The sequence below is a fragment of the Lates calcarifer genome, linkage group LG1 (genome assembly GCF_001640805.2).
Source record: "Lates calcarifer isolate ASB-BC8 linkage group LG1, TLL_Latcal_v3, whole genome shotgun sequence".
Classification (NCBI taxonomy): Eukaryota; Metazoa; Chordata; class Actinopteri; family Centropomidae; genus Lates; species Lates calcarifer.
Genome location: NC_066833.1, coordinates 10,836,619 through 10,856,708, shown reverse-complemented (window position 1 = coordinate 10,856,708; position 20,090 = coordinate 10,836,619). Strand labels below are relative to the sequence as shown.

The 20,090-nt window shown below is 38.5% G+C and overlaps 1 protein-coding gene across 1 annotated transcript in view; it reads left to right on the top strand.

Moving 5' to 3' along the window:
- LOC108902825 (partitioning defective 3 homolog B-like) overlaps positions 1–20,090 on the top strand; it is a 173,677-nt gene that overhangs the window by 43,547 nt on the left and 110,040 nt on the right. The window contains 6 exon segments of the mRNA XM_051070118.1: positions 7,127–7,168; positions 7,170–7,198; positions 13,625–13,708; positions 14,709–14,834; positions 18,203–18,461; positions 19,496–19,604. Of these exon segments, the coding sequence (XP_050926075.1) occupies positions 7,127–7,168; positions 7,170–7,198; positions 13,625–13,708; positions 14,709–14,834; positions 18,203–18,461; positions 19,496–19,604 (649 nt within the window).

Genomic DNA, 20,090 nt, shown 5'->3' with positions numbered 1-20,090 from the left:
TATCCATCTTTTCAGTTGTCTTCCTGTGTTGTCTAAATAGACAAACTCCCAAAAGGTAAACTGTATGCATTGACTTTACATTGTCAATATAAACAGCAGCTGTGTTAATCCAGCGTTAAGTAAAATAACATTTAAGGGACAACAGTGAACTCTGAGCATTAAGATGTGATTAAAATAAACACAGACATTGGTCATTTTCATGGATGTCAAGGAAGTATTTGAACTCAAAGTGTAAACTTTACAGTTTTCTATCGTTGTTACTTATTTTGAGTTCTCATTTTCACATCTTATAATGTAATAATATTGTTTGTCAATCCTCAATATTCTCCTATTTCCTCCTACATTTCCTACCTAGTTATTTTGTCAGCTTCTCTCAGGTGATGCCTTATATGTATTTTACACAAATACACTTTTTCCACTAATTTAGTAACATTACAAAGTCATGCACACAGACACTTATCTTCTTACAAGAACATGGTAATAAATACTGTAATGCAGTGTGCCAGCTACGCAGACATGTAGTTTCTATTACTTGTTATGGTAGTGTCACAGTTTAATATTCCCTGTAGATGGCTGGACACAGTAAATCCCTCAAGTACATGGGTTAAAGGAACTCCACGCCTGATTGCACTCTTGAGTAGTGAGTGCCGTTCCTTTGAGATTCCTCACTGGACAAACATCCCTTTTTATACCCGTGCTGTATTCCCCGTAGAACAACCTGTTTGCATGGTTTAGTTCTTTTGGGGAATGTGATTGGTTCTCAGAGGTGGCCAGTCTCCCTGCTTAGTGTTGCTGAGGCTAGGTGGTGACCTAACATGTTTATGACTATACAAGATGCAAAGTTGACAACAGAATGCTGTATGTATTGTTTTGCTAAAAATATGATCACTCATATTCATATTACCCAATCAAAGTGATTCCATACAGACCAGTTCCCATGACGATCCACCAGAAATAGACCTGTTTTAATTTGGTGTAGCAGAAAGGAAACCTGGGTGAAATTAAACTTTGGATTACTAATAAATATAAACTGCCAACACTGATATATTTTCTAAGTAAGCTGAAACTTAGGAATGTAGATCATGTTAGCCTGAGCTCACCTTCCACTCCTTACATCCTAGCTCTGTTTTCACAGCAAACTATCACTCATGTGGCTGAGAATATGAAATATTACTGGGTGTCAGTTACACAGTAGGCCTATCCAGACTGCGTGCGTCTGGGTGTTTGTCCGTTGGAGCTCTAGCATACATATACGTGATTTTAACTCACCAGCTGTGCCTCTGCCTGTCTTTCTTTAACCTCATGCCAGCTCCTCAGGTTTCTCTAGTCGCTCATTTCACACATAACATTAGTTTAGATCAGAACAATAATATTCTAACCTATATTAGCATAAGTTTACCCTTGAATTAAAACTATCAAATGTTTGTTGCTGCTTAATAATTGACACAGTCTTGTGTTGAATGGCTATTAACACTGACAGAGCAAAAAACAAAAAAGTGAAGTTAGCCTAGTTAACATCAGGTGGGTTCATCAGTTCACTTTCATTTTCTAATCTTGTTAACCATCGTCTTGTGGCCATTTGAAGAGCTGCATCTTTAACCATCCTTGGTTAAAGATGGTCACCCTAGCTGGTCACCCTCGCTGACCACTGTGGTTCTGTGGTCAGCTAGGTGATTCTGCTTAGTCATCATTAGCTTTTATTTTGAAAAATAAATAAATAAATCTCTCAACTCTCTCATTATAGACATTATAGACATTTTATAGTGAAGTCAAAACAAATCTCACTCCAATTCTTGTAACTTAAGAAAACCATTCTAATCTTGTTTTTGCAGTTTTTTATCATGACTGGCCCATTCACATCAGGGAAGACAGTAATTTTGCCTTGTTTATATTTGATACTGAATACTGTTTTATGGTTTTATTGCAAAGACATCAAGGCTGACAGCAAACAGATTCTTTCTGCTCAGACTACCACTTGTGAGTAATTTTACTTGGATCAATTTCATAAATATATGCTTACCATCCAAGTAAGAGTCAATAAGAAATGCTTGTAGTCAAAAGAAAAGGAAATGCTAACATAGTGCATATAGCACCATCCACAGACTTCTGAAAGTAGAGTATCATGTCATTTTCTACAAACCTATTTACTTTAGTACTGACTGTAGTTTTATCTCTCGACTTGGTGTAAAGAGTGTAAAAAGCAAAATTTCACTGTTGTGTTGATGGTGCCATTAAATGATTACATTATATCCAGTGAGATTAAGATTGAGTTTTCAGTATGGATATTTATAAATTACATGTTTTATTCCAGTCGTTTGGAAAAAAAATAACTGTTTGATGGTGTTCAGTGCCACTCATCTTCTCTCCCTCTAAGCTTTTCTGTCTCACACCTGCTGTGTTACCACAGCTAAATGACTGTGACGAGTGCAAATAAAGAAATTCTCTTTCTGTTTTTCTCTCTCTTCTTCCTCATACGACATTTTCAGTTTTTGTCTTCTTCACCATCCCTCACTCTTTCACTTAGAAGCACACACAAACACATACACACACACACACACTCACACACGTTCAGTCGCTTGCTCATAGGTCTGCCTCTTCTCAACCAGCCAGGTTCAGATAGAGGTAATGGCTCCGGGTAATTGTTCAAATTGTCACTTGGCCTTTTGGTGAGAGCGATGAGGGGAAGAAAGTACTCTTCTTGCAGTAATTCTCTGGTCTTTCTTCTCTCTCTGTCTTTTCTCCCACTCTCTGTCCCCTGTCTTTATTTAATTTCAGTCCAGAAAGATTTACTGGTGCAGGTCTTCCGTTCTAAATGCCAGGCACAAATGAGTACAGTGTGCCACAAAGTCACTCTCCCTGTCCCTCCCTCACTTTGTCTCTTGCTTACAACATACACACACACTCACACACACATACACAGTTGCAGGTTAGTTACAATGTGTTAATCAAGCTGGGAGTATTTGTCCTTACTGAGAATACTACTGGGATTAATAAGGCAGTACAGCACTTCTTTATCATGCTACTCCTGGGTATGTGTACACATGGGCGCTCACGAGTGTGTCATGGCTTTTGTGCCGGCACCCTCCGTGTACATTTGTCAATGACAATTTCGTATACCTGTCATTGTGCGTATGTACAAGCTGTTTTATGTGTCTGTCCTTTTGTGTTCACACCTTTCCTGTTCCTCATTGTGCTTTCCCTGTGCATGTGTGTGTGCATTTAGAGAGCTTAAGTCATATTCATTAAATATACGAAATGAATCTGACATCTACTAAACAATGCAGAAACAGGAACACATTGTTTTCACTCTGTTGCACTTCTGATACCTGAGGGAAAGTTAATGTTGAGCCTATGTTGTGGTGGTGACACACACACACACACACACACACACACACACACACACACACACACACACACACACACACACAGTCATTTATCTTTAAACTGATGTAATGTACAAGAACTCAGTCCTTGAAAGAAGTTAACAGTTTTAGCCACTGGTATTCTTAACAAATGAAGTGATTTTATTTAATATAGAAATAGTGTTATGTTTATTAAATAATCTTTATTTCAAGATTAATTACCTTATGTTTATCACTTTGATACAGATGAACACACACTCACACACAAACAAATACATACACATAGGCACAAACTGTCCAGCATTCATTACTTTTAATTTATCATACTCACTCTGGGAGCGTTTTCAGGGAACACTTAGCCTGATTGGTTATTCAGTAATTAGTAATATCACTAATAGTTCACTGTTTTTATCCGCTTTTAGCAATTATTAGATTGGACCAAGAAGAAGACTAAATGCTTGCAGCCCATTTATTACAAGCATAGTTATGCAAGGTAAGATTATCCATCATTGAGTTAACATGGAAATCCTACTTCTCTTTTCTTCAGTTTTAGGAGGGGCCCTTATGCTCAGAAATATTGATTGAGCTGTCCAAGGTCGGCAGACTAATGTATTAATTTTTGCCTGCAGTTGTCCTCAATATAGTTTTAATAAATCTCTGTCATTTGTAAGTAAATTTCATCTGGAATAAAGCATCAGGTCTTTCAATCATTATTTCTGGTGAGCTTTTGCTTTTTGTGTATAAACGTTGTCTGTCTTTATGGGGCTGTTTGTGTGACTTTACATTTTGATATAACAATGAATCACTGGAAGCCATGATTGGCTGACAGTGCTGATCAATCTTGAAATATAGTTTTAACTGATTTTGCAGCTTTAGGAAAAGATTTCAGATTATCGGTATCATGAAAGTGAGCTAATTCATTAAAACAACAGCCATAACTATGGTATTGGGTGCTTCAATTTCCACTCCAGCACATGTAATTGTTCAAGTAACCACAAAAATGTCATTTTTAAAATTGTTGTTGCCCGAGGAATGAAATATATAAAAACTAGTAGAGAAAATATTCAGTTTTTAAGCTTTTTCATTTAAAAACAAAGCCCTAGCTAACTTAAAATTATAGTGTATGACTAATATGAATAATGAGACACATTTATTTGTTCAGATTCATTTACTTGTTCTAAATTACCCTTTGATAAGTAACATTCGTTTCTGGCCTTTGTTATTAATATGTTGCTCTTCCAAAGAGAGAGAGGTACTGTTTCTACATGCAGTTACTGAATGAGACATACAATTAAGCACCAAAGACTTTCCAATTAATATGTGAGTGGCTGTTGTTATGACAAAGAGGTTAGGATAATTAATGTTACCTGTCATCCTCTTAGTAATTAAGCTCACATGACAGCATGTGCGTTAGACCAGACTAATTGATTTCCAGACTGCCGAACTCCAAACATAGGTTTACTGTATCTGCAGTCATTCACAGATGAGTAATGCCTTACCTTCCTCCATCTCTTCTAATCAGCCTTTGTCTCAAATTTGTTCATCCTTACATCCTTTTTCACCGCCTTACATCTTTCTCATATTTTCTCTCCTCATTACTCATCTGCCTTGGTCAGTGTCTCTACTCCCTCTCTTTTCCTCCCATTCTCCCTCTCTGACAGGTGGTGTGGGTCATATGGCCGTAGGGTGAGAGGTTAAAGGTTAAAGGCCATGTTAAGAGTCCATTAGTGACTACCACTAACATTGAGCCTTATTGACCTGCATGTGTTCGTCTGCATATGCTCACACAAACACATGTGCTCAGAGTGCACGCCTAAGCTCAGCTATCCACATCCACGTCTGAACATACAGGACAGATGTGCACATTAGGACTGAATGATAATTCTGATTATTTTGACAGATATGAATATAGTGCAGTTTTTGTTTGAGGCAGGTTAAAAGTGCTTTACCTGCAATCTAAACTGGTTTTAATTTGGTAAATGGTAAATGGACTGGTACTTATATAGCGCTTTTCTAGTCGTATTGACCACTCAAAGCACTTTACACTACCCTAGTACCCCCACTAATTTCTAATGTAAAGAAATTAAAATCAAACCTTTTCAAACGATTCAGGTCTTGCAGCTATAGTTTGTGATCTTTGTGTGCTGCTTTACATTATGTTGTTAGGTGTTGACCAGATACCCCATACAGTTCACCATAACAAGCACATTAAGGCTCACAACAGCCTCAGAAATGGTGATAGAGATCAGAAGGGAAACCAGAACTAATGGGTTTTGTTCCAGAAGTAAGAAACCCCATTCAGAATTACATTTGACATTTGTTACTAAATTACTGAAATTTCATCCATGAAATATATCCTTCCTCAATACTGTGTTGTTCACTCCACATGTCTACATATGGATGGTAGCTATTAAAAAAGGCACAGCTTTGTTGTTTACCTAATATTTCTTTTTTTTTTTCCTGCTTTTAATTAACTATTTTCTACAAGCCCATAACCATAGGTCACATGTTTGACAGAGGGATGAGTGGCTGCAGCTAATTCTGACACAACAACCTTAGCATGACAAAGAAGGCCAAGCAGTGTAGACAATGACAATAACAGCTAAAAAATAAAGGTTGAAAGATTGTACTAGAGTAAATTGTTGGTGGATATGATGGATGTGGAAGCATTCAACATTTATTTAAAACTTGAGTGGAGCTGCAGTTTTTTGTATGCTAACATGAAAAGTTTTATTTTTAATTTCAGCTGTTGTGGTAGATTTACCTTAGAACATGGATAGTAAATCCAGAGGAATGTGTTTTCAAAGAACAGATGAATAAATAAAAACACCCATCAATAGGAGTTTGCTTAAAGACACAGAAGCTTGTAGAAAACCAGCTGTCCCTGCAGTGACATAAGGACTTGAGGGTCTCTATTGATAAAATAAATCAATACTTGTCCTTCACATTATTTAAAAACTATAAACATAGCTGAATGTCCCAAAATGTCATTAGCTTTACAAAGGTAGGATGTGTTGCAGGGCTATGCGATCATACACATGAGAATGCGTACACTCAGATGCTGTCACATGTTAAATATTAGATGATTCTTCTCTCTCATTGTTGCACGGTGGCATGGCATGAAACCTCGTCCCTGTGGAGATCACCTCTCTGTGTCTTCACACAAACACACACACTTCACACAAGCCCTATGTCATTGTATAAAGTAATTATTGCAGCTCCCTTAGCTCACATTTACACCCTTCTTTCTCACACCTCTCTCTCTCAGTTTCTATACCCATTGACAGTGTTATTTATTACTGCCTGACAACACTGTCTTCTTGCCTTCATATATTAATTGCTATTTGTACATGATCCATCCATCAATTTAGGAACTCCTTCACTCATCAACTCACTCATTTCTTCTTTCATTCTCTTCATGTCCTCCCTTGTCTTTCAAAATGCAAAGATGTATTTGTTGAGCTCAGGATTTCATGAGAAGTGCATTAAAAGCCAAAGTCAAAACAGTGAGCTTTTTGTTTATTTTACACTGTTGAGTAGTGAATTCATCCACATATCCATAATAACATATCCATAATAACCCCCCCCACACACACACATACTTTTTTTTTTTTTTTTTTTTACATTTGTCCTTCCATTAAGTCTTTTGATATCTGACAGATTGAATGTGCTGTTGGTGCTTTTTGTTCTGTTCTTGTATTGTCTCTTTTCCAAATGCCAATCATCGACTAAGCTGAAAGGTGTTCTGTGTGTGTTCTCTGCAGGCAGCCGGTCCCGCTGTGGAGAGGCCTGCAGGGGTGGACCTGTGCCCAAGGCAAACACACCTTCAGTGGCGGGTCAGTTTGTGTGTTACTCTTGTACTGAAGTCCTCTGTGATGTGGATGCATTCTGTTTCTATTCATCATTCTCAGTCAGTGTGTTTGATTAGATAATCTTAAAAAGTGACTCTGTCTTTCTATCATTAGGACTCTGTGTGTTACATACTTTGTTTCTGTGCTTGTATGTTTGTACTACATTCATGTTTATTTATGTGTGTGTGTGTGTGCCTCTGTCCTACTTTCCCTTCATTAAAGCCATATTCGAATCCAGATCAAGGCCCTTGCAGATACAGTTAGTGTAAAGAAGCTCCATCATTAGCCCATTATAAACGACTGCCAAAACGGGGTCAGGGTCATACACACACAAACACACACACACACACACACACACACACACACACACACGTACACAATACACACAGACATGTGTTAACTGCCATACAAACGCATGGTCTCAAAAATAAACAGCTACAAAAACACACTTGCATCTGCCTTTTTTTTTAAATAAGCAACCACAAGTGAACACATTATAACACACATGCATACACTAATGACTGCTGCTTAATTAAGTGTTAGGGATGCAGGATGCCCTGTGTCTCCTGTGGGCCTTTTAAGTGTGCATGTGTATGTGCTTATTTTAGCAGTATATGGGGCAGAGAGCGAGGACAGATAGTTGTTATACATGTAACAAACATGTAGAGCAATTTAATAGGCCCTCTTGATTCTGTGATCCGAGTAAGGTATTACTCAGGTTAAGATGGCTCCATTTGCTGCCTCTACCAGTCCATTAATAATCACCTTTCCATCTTAGCATAGGCCTATCTTTGCTGTTCAGCATCCAAATCTGCCTCCAGTGTTTTGTCTCAAGTCTTTAATGCCACATAACATGATACGCCCTTGCATTACATATGTAGCCTTTGCTGTGTAATGTTTACCCTCAGAGTAATATTGTACTAGCCTCATATGCCTCAATATGTAGCCTCATATTGTATTTCACAAAAACATACCCACACTGAAACTGAGGCGAAATCAGCTTTCATTTGTTCTTAAAGGATTAGGTTTTACAAAACCAAGGCAGTAAATGGGCCAGCAGTAAATCTGAGAAAATGGCTGTTACATCACTGATAAATGTGCTGCTCTGTCTGACAACACTGACCTCTGTTAATGGATAGTATATTAGACTGTGTTTTAGAAATCAGCAGGCCAGTATGGGCAAGAAATTAATCTGTGGTTAATTCATCAATACTAAAACAAAAATAATATGTAGTTAACCTGTACCGCTGACATGTGAGAGCTTTGTGGAAAGAATAATGTTGACCTGAGCCAAAGCTGTTTTAGCCTCTCTCCATAGCAACCAGACGCAACCACAGAGCACAGACGGAGATTAGATCACTCACACATTTACACATATACACCTCACATTCATTACTGCACAGAGGTGCACTCTCCATGCAAGGTTTGGGCAGTAGCTGGATTTTTCTCTTCCCTCTATTAAATTATTTCATGATCAAATTATGACATTGAGTTATTGTGACACAGAATCTCCTCAATTAATGATGAGAAGCAAATTCTTTTGAAAATAATTGAATGGGAACATCTGAATGGAAGTGAATCAGAATATATTTTTTTGAGTTTTAGTTTTAATGTCCCTGACAGTAATACACACTTAAATGCAGAGACAATAAATTATTTTAGACACATACAACCTCACAGTCATTTGATTTCCTCCTTTTTTTCTGCACATATCCTCTCATGTACACACACACACTCTCACACACAAACCATCTCAGCTGTGAGTAATGTAAAAGTAATATAATGGTTTTTGTGGTCGCCGGGGAAACGATCCTTGAAATTGCAAAAAAGGCCAAAATGAGAAGAGGAACGTAGCTATAAATATTGGGACTGTAAAGCATACGTTAAATAAATGTGTGTATGTGGCTGTGTATGTTTCTACACACATAGTGGTCCTCTGTGTGTGTGTATGTTTGTGTATGAGTGTGCATGCACCTTTGAGAATGAAGCTACACCTATAAATACAGTAATGGCTCATCATAATTTTAACCACACAGCACGCTCACTGCAAAACTCATTACCTTTGAATCAAAATGTCCTTTTTATACAGGGAAACAGATTTACTGTAAATTGGTTTATTGAAATAGCATTGCCAGTATATTGTATTTCTTAGTGAAATAAGGCACTGCATTGGACGTTTAGAAGCTAGGAGGTGAAAAGGTAAATAGGTTTCATTGAATGCACAAGACAAACTGGATGTGATGAGGGTTTTACATGGTGAACAGAGTTTATTCATCATGTCATTTTGGGACCCAACTCAGTGAGAGTCACTGTTGTGATGGCGTTGTGATACTTAGTCTGTTTGTAGATCTATATACCTCTCTCTCTACCTACCTCTATCTGTCCACCTGTATGTCTACATCTCTCTCCTCTGCCCTCACTTCCTTCCTCTATACCTGTTTTGTTTCTTCCTTTTCTCAGCTTCCTCTCTCCTAATAGTCTCTGTTGTCATAAATACAGCAGTATAAATATAATGCAGCAACTGTGTACCTGGTGTAGACCTCAGCTGTAGTCTCTCTGCTGCTGTAATTTACTATTATTCCTGACTGACAAAAAAGAAACTCACTGCCTCAAGATTTGGCACATGACACTTTTCCTCATGGGTCAGCCTCAGCTCTGGCCATGTTATTTCTTAATAGTAATGAGGAGATAATGTGCAGATGAGTGGATGGTGTCACTGACTCGTAGGGGCTCAGTATAAGTGTGCTGTGACACCCAGCAATTCTTATAGACAGGTGTGTCAGATGACCAAACTCTATGTTTGAAAGAAACATTATAAAACCAGTTATTGTGACAACAATTGTAGCATGAAAATTTGATACCTTGCCCCTATTTGGTAGTTTAAAAAAAGGTTTTGATATTTCTTGTGTGCTCATTTATTCATCAAAGAACTACTATTTATAGTGTGTTTTAATTTCTGTTTTTGCATACACCAACCATAAGCAGAAATGTACATTTTTTACTGGTTTGTCTTCCCCTTACTCTGTTCATCTCTGGTCCTCTCCACTTTGATGACCAGCTTAGAGAGAAAAAAAAAGAGAGAAAGGGAGATGATAAATAAGAAGAGGGATGAGAGGGTGAGATGTAGTGAGAGGGAGAGAGTGGTTTGGTAATGCACATCCTCTGTTTTTTGTTATTTCTCCTCTGTGTTCCTGTCTTTCATAGTGAGGATCAGTGAAGTGGCAGGTGGATAAAGAGAACACCTGCTCTCTTCATCTCTCTCTGCTTCTCTCTTTCTCCTTCTCTCTCTCTCTCTCTGTGTTTGGCCTTTTCTCTCTGTCTCTTATTCTCTCGCACCGCGCTCCTGCTCTCGTCTCTCAAGTCTCACCCATTTTGTCTCCCTTTCACCCCCACTTCATTTTTTGCATTGATGCAGCCTGTCAAACATCTCACACAAAATATAAAAAAAGGAAATGCAAATGGATCTCAAGTGCTTGTGTGTGTGTGTGTGTGTGTGTGTGTGTGTTCTAGTGGGAGTGTTAGAGATCAGAGGCACAGCAGCAAGAAGGGATAGAGGGAGGGGTGGATGTTATTTTCTCTCTCATATTAATGCTATTCATTAGCCCTGTCTAATTAATTCAGTGCCTCCTCCTTTCATTTCACTATATCTTGCTTCCAGACCTCCCTCGCTTCCTGCCTTCTCTTCCTCCCCCTCCCGCCCGGTTTTATTCTTTTTTCTGCAGTTTTCTTTCCTTCTCTACTTTTTTCCCCTTTGCCTCTTTATATTTACCTCATATAATTTTTGCTAACAGTGTCAATATAAGAAGACAGCCCACGACTGTTGAAGACTGAAATATGTCAACAAAAGTTGGATGGATTGCATGAAATGGTAGATATCAAGGTCTCCAGAGGATGAATCCTATTGACTTTGGTATTCCCCTGACTTTTCCTCTTGTTTAACCATGAGGTCAGATTCAATCAATTATCCAGTGAGAGATGTCACTATCTACTGAGTGTAGAGACATGATAATTCCCATGATTCTCTTGCACAATCATGAGGTTAAAAAATTTTATTTATTATTTTTATGTCCAAAAATTCCCATCAGTTTCATCTGTACCTTCTGTTTAGTGCTAAACAGCAACTGTTACCTCAGTATGATGAGTATTTAGACTGCATTTTGACTGCATTCTAATTGAGTTTTCACTATACTAATATTCAAGTATATATTTACAGATAGTCCGTCCCTCTATCCATTTTCCACCACTTAGTCAGGTCTGGCTTGCAGTGGCTTTAAGCTAAGTAAGTTATCACATACATCCCTCTGTGTAACTGCCTTCAACATTTCTCAGGAGATCCCCACGTGCACCCACAGCTTAAAAGGAAATTAATGTATAGCCAAAAAATACAAACAGAGGAGAAAGAGGGACAGACTTATGCCATCAGCTTATACACTGCAGCCAGACCAGGTGAGCTGAATCTCCCTGTTGTCTGCTGTCTGCCCACGGGCTCCTGCAGGGAGAGGCCTGCCCGGAGAGGGTTATCACAGTTTGTAGACTGACCAGTAAATTGAGGACCTTCACCTCCAGGCTTGGGTCTCACTGAGACAGTCCTGTATAGCACCTGCATTACTGTGCCACTGGATGTCATTCAAACTGCAACTTCAGAATATCTCTGCCATTTAAACATCACAAAAAGGAGACAAAATGATTTTCCAAGACCGTTTTGATATCTGAAATATTGAGCCTTGAGCTTTTTCATCACCATTTACAATCAGTTATTTTTATTTATTCATTTATTTTTTGTAACTGAGAGCAGAGCAGAGGAAGGGTTGTTTGAGTACTACTTTAAGCAACTTTTCCAGTGTAAACACAGATCATACTCAAAATCCACTCACAAGTAGTATGAAATATAAAATTGAGACAAAATTTTAGTTTTGGTTTTCCTGTCATCTCTTTTCCTCCCCAGTATCTTCATCCTCACTAATAACCTTCCCCCTCTGCTTTTCTCCCTTTTCTCCCTCCCTACCTTCCTCCTTGCATACATCCTTCTTTTCAGTCTCCCTCCTCGTCCTTGCCTTCATCTCTCTTCCCCTCTCTTGCAGTCCCTTGTTTATTGTCTGGTTGTGTGGATTAACTCAAATTTGCTGAGTGGCGATGAGGCAGCATCAACTTGGTGTGTGTGTGTGTGTTTGTGTGTGTGTGTAAGATGGAGTGAGAGACAGAGACAAAGAGAGAGGGAGAACTTGTTTTTGCACTTCACATCTCTCCCCTGTTGCCACCCACCACCATCAGCCACCCTCTCTGTGGAGTTTATCAGCATCTGCACTGCTATCAGTTCATGGATGTTTAGGGATAGACAGTCTACAGAGAGAGGGAGACAAAATGAGCAGAGTTACAGACAGAGAGAGAGAGAGAGAGGGTAGAAGGAGGGTAGAACTAAAGCGCACAAAACTAAGTTCAGACAAACTCACTTTAGAAAAAACCGCACACACAGAGGGAGCAGAGAGAAGGTCAGGGGAGGATTAATGGCTGTGCTCAGATAGATAAACTAATCAAACAAACAAAGACACACATTAAAACACAGACAGAATGTAAAGCAGACACTCACTTGAATAATCCAAGCTAGACAGAGGCATTGAAAGATCCAAAGAGAGAAAGAAACCCATAGAGATGAATGGCACAAAAAAGTTTAGACAAACATACACACACACACACACACACACACACACACACACACAAACACACAGTGCTGGCATCTCCTTCTCTGAGGGGTGGTTTAAGTCCTTGACAAAAACGTATTTTTAGCAGAATGACTGCATCCATGGCGAGTGATGTTTCAATCTAGGATAGTAGTCTTCAAACTTAGCCTTAAGAGACAGATATTTTCAATATTGTTTTTATTCAGGTGTTTGTATCAGTGTGGTACCACACGTTTACACGCAACATCTTTCCTACTTTACTGTTATCTTGCCTTCTGTCTCTCCCTCTCTTATCTTACTTCCCCTACCAGTCTCTGTCATGTATTATAACCTGTGTGTGTAAACAACGGAGAATTGATTAGATGTTTTTTTGCAACACATGCATGTCTTTATTGTGTGTTTTTCAGGTAATGTTAGCTTGTGTCACAGATTTGTCCCTGGATAGTTGATCATTATGCAGAGTATCTCTGGACACAAACAGAAACACTAATAAGGGGAGACAGACTGAGGTTAGATAACTCGTGTAGGACTTTGAAATGCTTGAAATTGAAGAAAATCAAAGTTCTCAACGTTTTTTAATGAATAACTCATTTTCACAGTACATACAATTAGAATACTGGACAAAATTCATGAGAATGTCAAAGCTGTGGTGTGGCAGAACTTGTACCCGTATTGTATTTGAGTGTACTAATATTACATACATTGTTTTTTTGTGGTGTGTTTGTGTGTATAGTCTGACCAGAACAGTGGAGATCCTGGGAGAGGACAGTCCCTTGGGAATCCATGTGGTTCCCTACTGCTCATCACTGAGTGGACGGTAAGTTGTCTGCTTTCACACACACAGTCATAGATTTATGCACACAAAAACAACAGATGCCCATTTATATGAGTCCTAATTCTACCCTTCCACCTCGGAAAGCCTTGTCTGTTTACCAGTTTCAGTGTGTCTTAGAGTTATACTCTCGTAATCCTGTTCTGCACTTGAAAGGAATTCTGAATTCTGCTCCCTTGCACTACAGTACACAAACCTGGCAAACGTTTTTTTCTCTCTCTCTCTCTCTCTATGCACACAATGGAAAAAGGAAGAAAAATTGCACAGCTATGCAGGGCTTTTATTTGGGTGTGTGACAGTCAGACAGAAGATGGGGGATTTCCTAAAGGAAAGCAGGATGGGTTTTTGTGGCTGTTCTCATGACTCACCTGACCCTACCAATCGCCTCCTTAAATTCCCCCCTCTTTCTCCTTCTCTCTCTTTCTCTTTGTCCTCTTTTCCCTCTTTCCTGAACACCTCTTCTGTCTTTTTCCACCGTTTACCATAATCGCTTCCACCTCTTAACCTGCTTTCATCCTTTTGGAGCTGAGGTCTTTTGTGTGTCACTGTCCTATCCTATCCTGCCATTTTATTCTCTGTCTGTAAAAGTACTGTATACACCTTTACACCTGTTTCTTTATCACATGTCTGCTTGCCTCTCTGTCTTGGCTATATGTTTTTTGTGATGCTGACTGTGTTTCTCTTCCTCTCTGTCTTGTTATCTCCTAATCTTACTGTGACCACTCTGCTCCCATACTGGTGTTTAACAGTTAAGGATGGATAATATAAGCACAGATAGAAATCCACAGTTGGACAGTGACAGACAGTTAGGGGTTGTAATCAGTCTCCTGGGGCCATGACTGTGACAAGTCATTCTAAGAAAATGTGTTCTTGTGTATGCATACATGTGTACAAGGATTAAAAAAGCTGTAGAGGTGAGAACATGAGAACGTGCCCAACAATTTGTACAGCTGTAACCTCTGTTTTTCTCCTTGCTCACTTCCAGGTCTCTCGGTCTGTTCATTCGTGGAGTGGAAGAGGAGAGTCGCTCGAGAAGGGAGGGCTTGTTTCAAGAAGACGAGTGCATTGTCAAGATCAACAACACCGACCTCATGGATAAGACCTTTAGCCAGTGAGTGCAACGCTGTTTGTCTGTGCTGGGCTCAAGAGTTAATTCTCACATTTTGCTTTTAGAATTAAAGAAATACAGTTACAGTATATGTTCAGTCCATGATCTTGGGTTAATGTGGAGATTTTTTTTACCTACCTCCAGTGATGTCTAGCAATGCAGGAAATTTAAATGTTTTTTTTGCTCATGTTTTAATGTATCTCAAGATGAAGCTTCACCATGATAATTAAGTGAACTGACAGGGCAAAACAAGTCCATCTGCACTGCTACAGCGAGGAAGAAATATTTAAATCTAGATTAAATTTGAGCTTTAAATATGTAGATATGAGTATTGAATTAAGTTACATTAAGGTTGAAGATGCTTCAACCTCTGTGATTCTTAACCATTATCAGAACAGAGAGAAGACTAACAATGTCTAAGTGTGTACATGAATAGTTGTTTTTGAGCCAAAAGCCTGTTGAAGTCAGGCATGGCCTGTCTTCTCCTCCCTGCTGTCTGTTCTTCTGTGTGTCTTGTTTACCTTTCCATTGTCAGAGGGCTTATATCACTGTTGTACTGCCATCACAGAGAACGGCTGAAAAGACACTTGGCAGATGTTTGGAGAGCTTTGCTTCCAAATTCATCTGTGTGTGTGTGTGTCTTTGTCAGAACTCGCCTTTTTGTGTCTGTGCGTTCCATCTCATTCCTCCAAGGAAAGATTTGTTCAAGATTCATTTGAGACCAGATGTTTCTCAGCACAGTTTGCTTACTGTAGCATTGAAGCACCTGAAACAAAGAACATTAACATGAGAGTACTTGGGGATATAACATGATTACAGAACATTAAAATGACAAAAGACACACTTGTAGAAATGATTGCTGCAGATTACCAGGGCTGATGTGGATGTTATAATGATTACCACGCATTACAATGTCTATATAGTCCACACAACAGTCCTGGTCCAGTATTCAGTGTGATAATAAGATTATATGTGAGGTATTTTATGCCGTACTGTAGGTAAAGGGATTATCACCGGAGGGGTTTGCACCTATTGTTCAAAAACAGGTGTATATTCACTCGCTCAAAAACACCAGTTCACACACACACACACACACACACACACACACACACACACACACACACACACACACACACACGTATGTTGATCTTTCTATAGTTGTGAGGATGCACCTTGACATAACACATTCCCTAGCTCCTTACCTGAACCTTAACCATTACAAATAAATGCCCAACCCTAACCCTAACCTCCAATTCTAACCTGAACCTTAAAACCAAGCCTTAACCATGAAACAGCCCTTTGACGTTGTGAAGATGATCGTTTCAAACCAAAATTTGTCCACACAACCATAGAGAGACATGTCCCCAAACACACACATACACACTCTTGCCAGTATTGTTCTGTCATGGCAGGTTTATTGAGATATGCAGCTTGGTCCAGTGAAATATGTCTAAGTAGGCCACTGATAGTCCACTGATCCCTGTGAGTGCCATGTCCACACACAAACACACACACTCACACACTGCCATTGTTCCAGCTTGGCAGCTGTATTGAGGAAGCCAGCTTGATTAGAATATCTTTTTTTACACAAATGTGCCTGCTCACGTTGTCCAATCAGGAACAATAATGATATCATCTGTGCACAATGGTCCCAAAACACACATCTACACACACAGCTTTCACATCTAGTTTCATTGTACTGTATTGTGGTCTTAATACAATGACAATTACTTCAAGTGTCATTTAGCAAGGTGTGACACAAGCACTTGTATAGGCTGCCCAGTGTGTTTAACAGTTTCAATATGCAGATCCTGTCACAGGAGAATGAAGCAGAGATGACCACCTATCCCCAAATACACACATACACATTTTCTAAGAAGTCATTCTCACTTTGTGCGTCATTCTCTTGCAGAAAAATATCAATAGGTCACTCAGTACTCTATGAAGGATGGCGGGTATAAGAGCTACATTTTTTTTATATGTTATTCACACAAATTGGCCAGTCTAATCTAAAAAGAACTCTACAATGTACTACAATGCTGTTTCAGCATCAGGTTTCCATCGACTCTTATATTTTTATTTGTTTTTATACTTTATTATTGCATATCAAATCTATTAAAATGTCTGTATATCCCTCATTCACAGCTTTCTAAACATAGTCTCTAGTTACGGAAACAGTCTGATCATTACACGCAATAATAATCTAGGCGGGAAACAATAGGAGTGTAATCCAATAAAATTTAAATAAACTGGATTTTCTCTGTCGGTTATCTGAGGTGAAGGATGGTGTGTACCAATGGCTCCTGACACAATTTTTCCTCTAACTTATTTAGCATAATCTGATATACACTAATTGCCTGCAAAATGACCTTTTTTTATAGATCACAGGATTATAACGGCCTGCTGTACAGGTGTCATGGTCCTGTGTTGCATCTCCAGCTCTGTCTCGTCTTGAGCTCAGATGAGATAGAAAACAGAAGCAAACACATTGAGCCACCAGAAGTAAAGAATAAAGCATACAGATTAAAACAAAACAAACAAATTTATTACATCAGACATTATAAATAAGCAGCTGCAGTGCAGTGAGTTTCAGTGCTTTCTTTAATATTCACACCAGTTTACACATGCACTCGAGCCTTCAAAGAGAAAAGTACACAAGCTGAATGCAGTGTACCACAACCCAATGTAACATAACTCCTGGACTGTTTAGAAACCAATCTCTGCTCAGTTTTGAGATGTTTTTCACGTGATTGTTAATCCGTGATTTGTTTATAACTTGTCAAATAAATTAGCGCATCTAAGACATTACCTTAGGTTTATTTAGGTGAGTTTTCATTATTTCAAACATTTTAGAGATTAGATAATCAGTTGATTAATTGGAAAAAAAAGGTATTAACTGCCAATAAAAACAACTGTGAGTTATACTCATCTGTCTTTGAAGTGACAGTTACTTAAGATCTGCTTTGTAAAGATATATGAGCCTGAAATATGCAAGGGTCTATTACAGCTTTTGAAAATAAAGCACCCCATTTATAATCATTAGCAGTTGAATAGAACTCCTTTAATTTGTCATTTGTAATCAGATTTCTACTATTATCTTTTAATATTACTTCTATATTTTTCTCCTAATTGAGTTATACATCCTTTGATAATGACTTTGCATGTCAGAGATTGATAACTATGCACTGTATGTAATTGTGATTAATGGCATGATTAGTTTTTGTGGTAAATGAATATCGAGTATAAATTACTTACGCAAAACTCCACTTTTGAACAAAACTTTTTCTTTACTGTTTCCTTTATGTTTCTACACCAATCACCCACCTTTCTCCATCTTTCTGTGTTCCTCTCTCTCTCCCTCATCCTCCCAGAGCCCAGGAAGTCTTTCGCCAGGCAATGCGTTCCCCAGTTGTACGACTGGAAGTAGTTCCCTCCTCGAACAGAGAACGCTACGAGAAGAGCCTGATTGGTCAGCTGTTTGGCAACAGTGCTGGTCCTGACAACAGTCCCCGAATCGCCAAGACCAAAGAGCCACCTCCGCCTGTCAAAGCCAAACCTGTGTTTAAGCCCTCTGAGAATCCAACCACACGATTGGCAGAGGACCCTGCCACTCTGGAAGCTCCTGTCAGTGTAAGTCAGCAGACTAAGTAGGACTACTCAGAAACATATTGACTTGCAAAGTCCCTGAACCTGTTTTTGTCTCTCTTACTTAAAATATTCCCCATGACAATTACTCCCAGTCTTTCTACACTCGCTCACTGTACACATACAGTATATTTATCTAATTTTATTTTGCATTAGATTTATGACTTGTTAATTCTGTCAGGGAATGTTTAGTTGTTGTAGACACAGCATGTATTCCGCATTATGTTTACTTTGTTCCAGGCTCTTTGTTAGAACCAAGTTTTTCTTATTCAAATGTCTTTAACTGTGGCATCAGCATCACCATGGTGACATGGTTGACATTTAAAAAACAGCTGACGTAGAAGCAACAGTTACTTAGCAACAGCTGGTTATCATCGTATTAAAAAAACAACAACAACATGAACAACAAAAAAAGAGACAGACAATAAAAGCAAGTAAGTGTTTTTCTGTGATTTTGTAATGCAGATGTTGGAGCACATACACATTTGGCAGGGCTCTACATCATTTTTCTGTTTCTGATGCTTCCATAGATACAGATTCATCAACTTTGGTACAGTACATCAACTTTATATGACACCTCCTTTTCACTTTGTGTTTGGATTGACACATGCATCAGTTTCTGAGACAAAAAAACAACAGAAAATATTCCATCCTACATTTAATATTTCAAATTAGTGCATAAGCATTATACATAAGCAATGCTTAATAAGTGGATGACATTGACAATTACTCATAGGTGGTCACTTTTGTGTAATAGGCGTTTAGCTAGTTTTAGCAAATATCACCTCACTATATTTATGTATGTCTTGTGAATGAAGGAGCTCAATTCTGCAGTTCACCGAGCAATTCAAGTCCAGTCATGAGAAATGATGCAAAAAGAATGTGACAAACTCGGCAACTAAATTATACAAATTAATTTGAATGTTTAAGCCGCTGTGGATATCCTCACGTGTAGCTATTTTTAAAAATGTATTCAAGTTCTGCAGAAATTAATCAAATGCTTTACTTTCTCCACTTAGACCCCCAGGGTGAGGAGTGAGAGCCCCCTCCTTAAGAAAAGTCCCGCCCTCTCCAACTTGGTGGCCAATAAAAAAGGAGGACGAAGACTGAGGATTGACTTAAAGAAAGGTGAAGAACACCTGGCTTCAAAGCCTCACTCAGACTGTACGACAGTACAGTATGAGTCTGACTTCTTTTTAAAAAGGTCTCAGATCAGCATTGTTCAGTAAACGTTACAACTTTACTGATGAGTGGAAGTATTTCAGAAAGGTCTCACCTCTCTTGTATTTGATCTTTTGGTGCAGTTCCATAGTCTCAGTCACTTATCTTAAAAAAGATACATATAATTCTGTCTGTGTACAAATGATGATTTTTTTGTAGCCATTTGGACTGTGAATAGAAAAGAATGACATAAGGTCAATACTGTAAATTGACATAGCATATGTGTGTAGAAGTAGAACTAAAAAAGTTTCCATAGTTACATCTGTTCTTTTTATCTCTATCTATATATATATTTCTTTTACATTCATCTGTCATTTTCTGAATGAACACTGTTAACCCTCTTTATTTCTTGTCATTTTCTGAATGTATATAATTGACCCACCGTATGTCTCT